At 54.9% G+C, this 10,143-nt stretch overlaps 1 protein-coding gene across 4 annotated transcripts; it reads right to left on the reverse strand.

Annotated features, from left to right (window-relative positions):
- Positions 1 to 48: 48 nt before the first annotated feature.
- On the reverse strand, positions 49 to 9,974 carry LOC117588856 (protein disabled-like). 4 transcript variants are annotated; one of them, XM_034280356.1, is made up of 9 exons: positions 8,300 to 8,955; positions 7,548 to 8,191; positions 6,866 to 7,496; positions 5,868 to 6,116; positions 2,627 to 5,762; positions 2,464 to 2,558; positions 1,610 to 2,404; positions 1,416 to 1,545; positions 49 to 1,354 (listed from the first exon to the last, which is right to left on the reverse strand). In XM_034280356.1, the coding sequence occupies exons 1-9, from the start codon at positions 8,418 to 8,420 to the stop codon at positions 181 to 183; spliced, it is 6,975 nt and encodes a 2,324-aa protein (XP_034136247.1). In that variant the 5' UTR covers positions 8,421 to 8,955; the 3' UTR covers positions 49 to 180. The 4 variants fall into 4 exon arrangements, with proteins under 4 accessions (XP_034136247.1, XP_034136250.1, XP_034136248.1 ...); XM_034280359.1 differs by lacking the exons at positions 5,868 to 6,116; positions 8,300 to 8,955 and adding an exon at positions 9,250 to 9,974 and having other exon boundaries at positions 2,627 to 5,438; XM_034280357.1 differs by lacking the exon at positions 5,868 to 6,116 and having other exon boundaries at positions 8,300 to 8,954.
- Between the last annotated feature and the right edge of the window lie 169 nt (positions 9,975 to 10,143).

Consider the following 10,143-nt stretch of genomic DNA (forward strand, 5'->3'; position numbering starts at 1 on the left):
GAGATTTGTTAGGTAGCAAAAATCCGAGTCATTCACCACATCGATCTCTGCATAGTTGTGCCCATCGATGCTGTCACGTTCTGGCTCCCGCTGCCGCTGCCGCTCCACGTCCAGTCCCAGTCCCAGGCCCAAGCCTGGTCCCATCTTGGGGCCCGTGGCCTGGGCAAAGAGTTGATCAAATCACATATTTTCATCGAATTTCGCAAAGTTCTCATCCTCGTTCCATTGGAATTTATTGTTTGCGTGCGCCGCCTCGCCATCATTGTCCTTTTGCAGCTCATCCTGATCGGGTGACTTGAAGAACTCATCATCCTCGAAGGGATCCTCCTGCTTCTTGGCAAATATATTCACCGATTCCGATTTCTTAATGAGTTCCTGCCGCTGCTGCAGCTTCGAGGTGCGCATATTTTGTTTCCTCGTCAAAGCAGCAGCTCCTCCACCAGTTACTGTGGCAGCACCACCAACTGTCTGCTGCTCCTTTTCAAAGTCAAACGAAGCCTTGGCAAAGTCATCCTCGAATGCAGCATCATCGAACTGCGAGATCTTGACATTATCATCGAAGCGCAGCTTCTGGGTTATGGGTGGCGTGGATGTTGGCTGCGCTTCCATGTCAAAGTGTTCCCTCTTGTCGCCGCCCTTCTCCGAAAAGTCATTGGAGAAGCGAAACAGCGACTTGGAGCCGCCACTGGCCACACTGCCCGCCGAGATGGGGCCCGCGGGCGTGGAATTACAGCTGGAGGCAGTGCCAGCGGGCGCTGGCGGTGGCGAACTCTGATTAAAGTCCGATTCAAAGCCATCGTCAAAGTTGAATTTGCCGCCAACGCCTGCAGAGGACTCGCCGCCGCTGCCCATCAACCCACCGCCGCCGCTCATCAGTCCAGCGGGCGTGCTGCTGGCATTCGAACGTGGGGTCGGTGTGGGCGTCTGCTCGTAGCTATCCACAAAGCCATAATCACTGTTGATCACAGGTGGGACACCGCCGCCTCGTGAACGATTCTTCGACAGCGTTGGATGTCGCTCCATTTGACGTCGCTCGCTCTCCAGCATGCGCTGATGCATCTCGTGGCGCCTGCGATTCAAACGCTCAAACTTATCCTCATCCGTGGGCGGCTCATCATCCACATAATCCTCATCATCATCATCATCATCGGCCACATCGTCATCGTCCACATCGACATCTTTGCGCTGCTGCTGTTGGTGGCTGCTCATGTAATCGTAGTTGTCCCGCATGCCACGTCCACTGCCGCCCACATAGCGTGGCGGTGGAGGATTCACAATGGTGGAGGAACCAGCGCCAGGGCCGCCAACGCTGGCCAAATCTTTGGCGCTGCGTGCGCGAGTTTTCTTGCGGAATCTAAGGGGGAAGAGCATGAAATTAGGAGTTCCTTTGTGTAAGTTTCTGTCTACCTCGTTACCTTCTTTCCTTTTCCCCATCGGAGGGCGTTTGACCCAAGGCCACAGCGCGACGACTCTCCGCCAAACGTCGCTCTGTTTCGGCTACGCTGGCAGGACGCTTCCAAGACTTTTGGCCCGGCAAAGTGGGTTCTGCAAAGGCGAAATAAAAGCTATAAAATATCCCTGAGAATGGAAGTTTGAGTGCCGGACTCACCCTCACCATCCCACGGACTGGAGCCGCTGCTCTTGCGCAAACGCTGGGAACCACCGCCAACGCCGCCTGCGCCACCGATCGACAGCACCGCATCGCCGCCACCCAGTTGACTGGGACGCTGCAAACTCCTCACCGATGCGCGCTGCTGAAAGTCCTGCTCCGAATCCTGTTCGTAGTCTATATCCCCGCTGATGCGCAGCTTGCCGGAGGTGGTAGTGGGTTTCCTCAGCGAACGCGTCTTCATTTGCTCCCGCTCACGGTCGCCCCTGTCCCCCCGCTCGCGATCCACACCGCCGCGGTACTCGTCGCGACTGTCGAGGCTGCCGTAAACATCGTTGCCGCTGCCAAAGCTGCGCCTGCGTCGCGTGGCGCTCTCAAAGGACTCCAGACTCTCGCGATCAAACGACTTGCGATCTCTGTCGCGTTCCCGCTCCCGCTCGTACATGTAGTCGCCAGCTGCAGCACCTCTGCCGCTCGTTTTGTAGGCCATGGGCGAGCGGCCACCGCGCTGCTCCAGCTCGTAAACATTCTCGTAATCAAAATCGTAGCTGGGCCGCGCATAATCCCGGTACTCGCGCTCCCGCTCACGCTCTCGATCGCGATCCCGCTCACGCTCGCCACGATACTTGCTGCGCAGCTGCGGCGGCTGTCCCCCGCGCTTATCCGCATACATGGGCGGCCCATAGCTGGAACGCTCGTAGGCGCTGCGCTCAAAGGAACGCGCGCGCACGCCCTGTTCGATCTCCTGCGGCGACCAGGTGTGATGTGTGGGATGATGATACCAGCTGGGGGAGTCTATAGAGCAAGAGAGGGTTAGTCAAAGATTGAGGAGAGGATCGTGGTGCAGCACTCACCCAAATCAAAGTTGTCTCTGCTGCGGCTGAGGCCATGCTTGAATTTTCTTTGCTGCTGCTCACGCTCCCTGCGCGCCATCAGCTCGGCATCGTAGCTGCAACGGCAAGAGAAAAGGAAACTCAAATACTAAACCCAAAGGGGAACTCTCCTTCCGCCACTCACTCGTAATCCTCATCGCAGGAGTTCATTCTTCGGGCATGCCGCATGTAGTAGCCATGACGATCCGTGTGCTGTGGCTGCACCTGCGCATGTGCCATTTGTCGTCGCTTCACATACTCCGGCGTCTCATCATCCCAGGGACTCAAATCCCTAGACGACGACGAGGTCTGATGTCGCTCCTTCTTGGCCCAACGACGCTGCTGCTTGGACCAGCCATCATCGCGTGGATCGGAGCTGCACGGCGACTCTGCCGTGTCCTGCTGCGAGGTGTTTGAGGCAGGCGGCGGCGGCGGTGGCAGCGTGAGGCGTGCCTTGCCCTTGGCCTTTGGCGAATCAAATGTGGCCCAGGACTGCTTCTCTCTCTCACGTTCGCTCAGCATCTGCTTGGTGGCGGTGTCTATGAGCTGCGAGACAGCCGACAGGTGTGACGGCACGGGTGAGGGCTGCTGCTGCTGCTGCTGTGGCGCTGGGGATTTCTGCAGCGGAATGGGCGAGGTGCTGACATCATTGAACTGCTGCACGCCCAGACTCTGTGGGCCGCGTGAGGGTGCCGCCGAGGAGTTGGCCGGCGAGATGCGATCCCGTGAATCCAGCGAAAGATTCGAGATCGCTCGATGCATCAGCTCATCGATTTCAATGTCATCTTTGCCACTGCCACTGCCGCCCGGGGGTGCCGTCAGCACGGACAGGAACTTATGATCCTGCTTGGGTGCGTGTGGCAGCGGATTGGCAGAGGATTCCTCCTCCAGCAGCGAGGCGGGCACCACAGCATCCAGCTGCTGCGTGGAGGTGGACAGCTTCTCATACTGATCCTGTCCGCTCACCGGTTCCCCATCCTTTTCGTTGCTGTCCATGCTGCTCTCTCCCCCGGCATCGGCATCCTCATCCTCGTCATCATCGTCCACGGTCAGCGCGGAGGATGAGGGCTCGGCGGGAAAGCCGCGACTGTCCACCAGGCCATGACGATCCTGCGGATGCTGCTGCTCGGCCAGCGGTAGGTCCATAATCTGCCGCAGATCCTGATCCTCATTGAACTCATCGCTGAATTCGGGAAAATCCTGCAGCAAATCCTTCTCCGGCGGCGGCGGCGGCTGTGCAGGCTGCGGCTTGTCGAAAAGATTCTCCACCAGAATGATGTCCCTGAGTGCCGCATAACGATCCTTGGCCTGGGCCACCACTTCGGTGATTTTTGTGTCGATCTTTGGCAGCGGCGGAGGAGGCGCAGATGGAGGCGCAGAGCTCGTGACAATGGCATCGATCAGTGGCAGCTCCGTGGGGATGGAGTCCTCTTGTGCCGCCGCCTCTTGCTCTTCAACGGGTGGCGGCGTTAGATCCCCCATGAGATCCGTTTCCTGCTGCTGCTGCTGCAGCTCCTGATCGATAATCTCGCGAAAGACCGCATAGCGATCGGCCGAGGGCACAGCCACCGGGGCAGCCGCTGGCATTGGAGCGTCATTGAAGTTGGCAAAGTTGGCCACAAAAATGGGCGCCTCCTCGGGCGGCGAGGGCACACCCAACGTAGCTTCATCCTCGCCAAAAGTGTCGTCAAAGGAGGCCACAAAGGACGTTTGCTGATCAAAGTTGACCTTGAAGACAGCCGCAGAGGAGGAGGAGACGACAGGGGCAGCGACTGTGGCTGGCGCTGCAGGTGCGGGCGGAGCGAGGCATTGGCTGCTCTTCTCGCTGGAGGACAAGTACTCCGATAGATAGGACGTCAGCTGCACCAGGGTCATTGTGCTCAGCTTTGAGGCGGGCACATTCAGCTTGACCGCCAGATCATCCATGCCCAGAGTGAGCAGCTGCGTCAGCGTTATGTCGGGTGGCAGAGCGGGCGCAGCAGGCACCTCCTGGGTTGCTGCCGCTTGCGCCAGGATCTCCGCTTTGTTCTCGTAAATGTCCTGTGGCCTGCCCAGCGATTGCTGCCGTTGTGGACGCGCACGGGCCGTGGAGGATGTTGCTGTTGATGCCGGCTGATTCGGTGGCGGCAGCAGTGGCGGTGGCGGTCCCAGCGGCATCATATAATCATCCTCCGGCTGATGTGGCTTCCTGGGACGACCGGGACCCGGAAAGCACGCCTCAGTGCGTCCCACACGACGCGAGGGCAATGGTATGGGCGGTGCATCCGCCAGCGAGTGGGAGAGCGTGCGCCGCGTGGAGGAGGAACTGCTGTTCAGATACTCATACCGACCGGCAGTCGGTGGCGCAGGACTCGGGCGTATCACCAGGTCGCTGAACTGCTTCTTGGGCGGCAGCGGCGGTGGCCCAGCGCAGGGCGCTGAATCCGGTCGTGGTGGTGGCTCTGGGGCAGCCTCCGTTTCGCTCAAGGAGTCGCTCTCCTGCAGGCGTCGCATATTCACGCTGGACCCGATCTCCGAGGAGGAGGAGTCCCCACGCTTGGAGAAACCTCGCGCCTGGCCAAACAGGTGCGGCATCTTCTTGTTGCTAATGCTGGAGATGACATCGAGGGGTCCACCGCCACCCAGCGGATTGGGCAGCGAGGAGACAGACACAGTGGGACGATTCCGCACGGTGCTCAGCTGCTCCGCTGCCTTCTCCGGCGGCAGCTGCACCTGCAGCGGACCATTAAAGGCGCTCGTTCGGGTTTCGCTTGCAGCTGGAAGTGTGGCGGCAGCAGGTGCATCAAACTCGAAGGCATCAAGCTTGGCAAAGAGATCGCCCTCCTGGAACGGATCCGGATCGCTCTTCTTGCGCGTCGGCGAGAACGGATCCGTGTCGCGTGGCAGCAGCACAGGATTCGCCGGATCCTCCAGCGTTGTCGTCGTCGTCGTCGTTGTTGTTGTTGTTGGCAGCGGTTCTGTGGTATAATAGTTGGACCCACAGGTGGGTGGATAAGTGGGTGGTGGTGTGGGATTAGTCAGGGGCGATCTTCTAAGCAAAAGTTTTAGCTTTGCGGACGAAAAGTCTTCAGCGCTGGCGGACAATATGGGAAAAGAGAGTGCGGAAGTGGGAGCTGGAGCTGGAGCTGGAGCTGGAGCTGGGGCGGGATTGGTATTGGGAGTGGGTGTGGGAGCGGCGCTGGAGCTGGTTAGTAGCAGTTGTTGGTGGTGGTGATGATGATGACCCAGAAGACCAGAAGTGGCTGCCGCAGTAGCGTTGGTTAGTAGCGGATCAGAATTCCCTGCGGCGGTGCAAGTGCATTGATTAGAGTTATTCTGTGACAGGTGCATTGTGGGTGAATCTGTGATGATTGCTACTGGTCGCTGATGCTCGTGTTGGTTAGTACCTGCTGTGATGTTAGTAGCTGCTGCTGTGGTGGTGCTAGCGATGATGGTCGTGGTCGCACCCGTACATGCTGCCTCCTCTTCTGTGGGGAAGAGACTGCCGGTGTCCAGGCCCAAGCCGCTGGCACCCGCACCACTGAGCTCCTTGAGCAGCTTCTTGGGTGGATTCTTAAGCTCTTGGAAAAAGTATTTCTTATCGACATACGGCCGGGTGCGACCGGTGCCCAGCGGATCCAGATCCGTGAATGCATCTGCAGCAGCAGCATAATGGAAATAACACGAGAGAAAGTATGACATACACGAAACACGAGTGAGAGTGCAGCACCCCAGACGGGAGTGTGGCAGACGAAATCATAAACTTTGAGTGGAATGGAGGAGCTACGAGGTGCCAGGGGAAACGTATGTAAATTTGCTAACAAAAACAAAGCAAAAGAGAACTCAAAAATATCTATGAAAACTGCGAGCTCATTCGAAAGTGAGGATTCGCATGATTGCTGCTCATTCTGCAGTTTGTTTTAAGGTTAGTTTTGTGGTTGGGAAACAAGGATTAAAAGCCACAGAAAGAGCTGCCTGTGCGATGATGAGGGAGTTCGATTTTTAGCCAGAACCTAGGAACATTTTTGATTGAAATTTGACAGGGAGAAAGGGATAAAAGAACATAAACTAACAGAAAACAAATCTAAGAAGAGTTTAAACACACAGATTAAAGTCTGGGAAGCAACTAAACCAAGAGATTTCAATAATTTCTTCTATAAATTGCTTCGATAGCAGCAAGAAATCCGCCTGATCAGCAAGCAAATAGCTGCCAGAGCAACTACAAACCATAGATTAAGTTTCAGTTCAATTGATTTGACCCTTGGCATTCTTTCTGATTGTTCCCTTTTGTGGCATGCCACTCCCACATCGTGCCTCACAGACAGCTCGTTCTTCACTTTGAATGGGGATGTGGATGACATACAAAATCCTACAACAAAGCGGAGCCAAGGCACTCCTCACTCACCCAGCGACATGATTGCTGGCTCCTCTGTTGCTGCTGTGCCCGTCAGTCCGCCGCCCATATCGAGATCCGCCAGCGATGTGCTTGCTGTGGCTGCTGCTGTGGCGGCCGACGACATTTCCGTCAACTGTTGTGTGGGCGTGGCCGTTGATTCGCTGGCCGCCAGTGGAGCCATCGATAGGACAGCGGCCACCACATTGGTGGTGTCAAAGACATCGCTCTGCTGATCCAACTCGTGCAGCCAGCTGTCATCGTCATTGTCCACGCCAGAGGCCTGGCAGGCAACGCCCGGAGCTGGCGAGGAGCTCGCACCGGGAGGAGGCGAGAGAATGGCATCCAAAGCGGCAGTCGACTCTGGCGTCTTCTGGGGTTTGTGTCGATTGCGTCCCGATTCGGGTGGTGGCGGCAAGATGCTGTACGATGGCACACAGATGAAGGAGTCCCCGAAGGGATCGTCCTCGCTGGCAGATTTGGCCAGGCTGCCGGGATGCCCGCTGCCGCCGCCGCCACCACTGGAGGGATGATGCATGCCCGGCTCGCTGGGCGTAATCCTCTCCATTTGAGTAATGCCGCGCTGCAGCGAGGTCAACTCTTGCTCCAGATCTACCAGATCAGCCACAGATTCAGGAGAGATCTGCAAGAAAGAGAAAGATTAGCAGAGATCATGGAATAATCGAATTTTTACTTCTTTGGCTGCTGCTCCCGAGGTCTTGGCCACATCCAGATTGACGCCCAATCGCGTGGTTCCATTCGAGTAGGCATCCTGCCCGCAGAGTGAGCTCAGGGTGAGCGGGTGGCTGCCACTGGCGAGATCTGCATGACCTGCTCCAGCTCTCAGTGCGGACAAGGAGGCCAGCTGGCTGGCGTGCTCATGCAGAGACTTGCCCTGGATCTGCTGGCGGGCCATCTCGATCTCCTTCTTCTTCAGCTCGAAGACAACCTGGAAGAGGTCACGCATGGCCAGCACCACCTGGCTGGCCGCCTTGTCCGTCTTGATGCCAAAGAACCGATGCCCGCTGTCCGGCGAGCCAAAGATGTAGCCAAACGCACGCGAGTCCGTCATGTCCTGGGCAATGAAGGAGATCTTGTGCACCGGATGGTGGTAGAGCGAGTCGCCCGTCTTCTCATCCCGCAGCCGCAGGCCATCGATTGTCACATGAATGGTGATGCGCTGCTTGTGCTCGCCCGCGGCACGGATGGCCATCTTGAGGTCCTGCAGTGCCTCCTGGCACATGCGATCGCCCCGTGCCTCGCCCACTTCCAGTATGCCAATGAGTTTGGCCTTGAACTGCACGCCATCGCCGAAAAATCGTCCCGGATCATTGCGATCTGGAAAATAGAGAATGCGCACAAAACATATACATGCATAAGTCACGTGTCGGTGTGTGTGTGTTTGTGTATGCGATTGTGATTTTTGTTTGCTTTTTTTCTGCTAACGTTTTGCGTAATTTGTTTCCTCTGCCGCGCTGCTGCTGTGGCTGCTGCCGACGCCAAATGTGCTGGCCAGAGAGAGATTCGAGGAAGCTGTCGACAGCTTGGAAACCAGAGATTTAACCATCTTTTTGTATCGAATCCTCAAGGAATCGTCGATTGTACACTAACACAGTCTCACATTCTCAGCCAGAATCTGCATGTGCATGTGAATGTGTGTGACATTTCCATGGCTCACACACACACACACAATCGAGAGCGGGAAGAACGAGACGGACGGCTGGGTGGTGCACACAATGATTTTTCGCGATTTTGTGCTTGTTGTTGCCACACAATTAATTAAATTCAAAAAAAAACAATATAAAAAAAAACTACAAGAGACAACAAATAATGACGACACCCACACAGAGACAAAAGAGGAGCACAGCACCCGCCGCTACCGAAAACGATCCGTGATCATGGAATGAATGAGAGCGTTTCACCGTTCATTCGTACGATGCTGCGGCTGCGGTTGATTTTGCTCGCTCTCTCTCGCTGCCGCTGTCGCTGCTTGTGGACTTTTGCCGCAATTTGTTTAACAAATAAACAAACACTAATTTCACTCTATTATTTTGTGATTCTCATTCAAAATGATAAAAGAAGAAAAGTACGCAGTCTCTCAATGTCACTCGAGCGCGCTCTTTGTTTTTTGCTCTGAGCATCGGCCACCACCTGCCCAGGGTGTAGAGTATAAAAGGTGAGGAGTCTCGCACTCCTCAGATGCCTATTTTTGTTCGGCACTCGAGAAAGTAGGTATTTTAAGAGCGCAGTCTGGCATTGCCGCACCCTAAGTAGAACACACCCTGCACCTGCCAAAGATCGATCAGCGACGCCGGCGCAGCAGCTGCCAGGGGGACTAGGCACGATCAAGCCAACCCATCATACATGATCATGCACATTTAATTTTTCAAACTTACATTTACAAGGACTCGTTTTCTTGCGCAGCGTCTGCATGGTGCTCACAAAAAGCAGATTGGCATTCGGAAGACGTTTAATGCTGAAGATTGTGCCTGTTCCTTCCAAAAAGGGGATGGGTGCGGAATTTTAATTGTCTTCCTCCTTTCGTTACGTTTCTAGCAAACGTAACTGTAAAGCTCGCTCTCTCTCTCGGTCACTCTTTGTTTACACTTGTTTTAATCGTATCCTTTGTTCGATACTCGCTCTCCCTCACGTTTTGTTGTTATTGTGCCACTCGGTCGATACTACGCGCCGGCATTTAATCGTAGTACACACACACGAACACGTACAAACCTCCCCTCCCTCCACCTAGGCACCCACACAAACACACAATGAGACTATTGATTTTTCAATTGTGTGAGTGTCTTTTATTTCCACTTTGCCTACTTTAAGGCGTCACTAAAGTCCTGTAATGCACACATAATGCTAGACAGGATTTTGTAATGTGAGAGAAGTTCCAATAATGGGAAAATTTCCCTGTCTAGGCACAAAACTCGACGAAACAAAGACACACGCCTGGAAACACTCTCGGATGTGTGCAGGTGAAGAGCCGACTATTTGGGATATTTCCACTCTCCCGGGCACTATTAACTAATCATTTGGCTTAAAATAAATTAGTTTTACACGAAATTAAGTCGGTCCTACGCCCTGAAAGCAGGACGAAATGGACACACACAAAAAAATTCGATTGAAAGGATACCACAGAAGGGTGGCTTAGGGTGCTTTTGTGTTATCGATAAAAGTGTACCATTCATAGGAAAAATATGTCAATCTTAGAAAACGTTCTAAATGGGGTTTGTAGCCTCTCACATTTTCTCATTAATTAATATAAATAGGGTATAAAAAACGCTCAT

Source organism: Drosophila guanche, unplaced genomic scaffold (assembly GCF_900245975.1).
Source record: "Drosophila guanche unplaced genomic scaffold, DGUA_6, whole genome shotgun sequence".
NCBI classification, from domain to species: Eukaryota; Metazoa; Arthropoda; class Insecta; order Diptera; family Drosophilidae; genus Drosophila; species Drosophila guanche.

Coding starts and splice junctions, on each gene's coding strand:
- LOC117588856 (XM_034280356.1), bottom strand. CDS start 8,420: ATGGTTAAATCTCTGGTTTCCAAGCTGTCGACAGCTTCCTCGAATCTC. Junction 2,559..2,626: donor TCCTGCGATGAGGATTACGA/GTGAGTGGCGGA, acceptor TTGCCGTTGCAG/CTACGATGCCGAGCTGATGG. Junction 1,355..1,415: donor GATGGGGAAAAGGAAAGAAG/GTAACGAGGTAG, acceptor CTTCCCCCTTAG/ATTCCGCAAGAAAACTCGCG.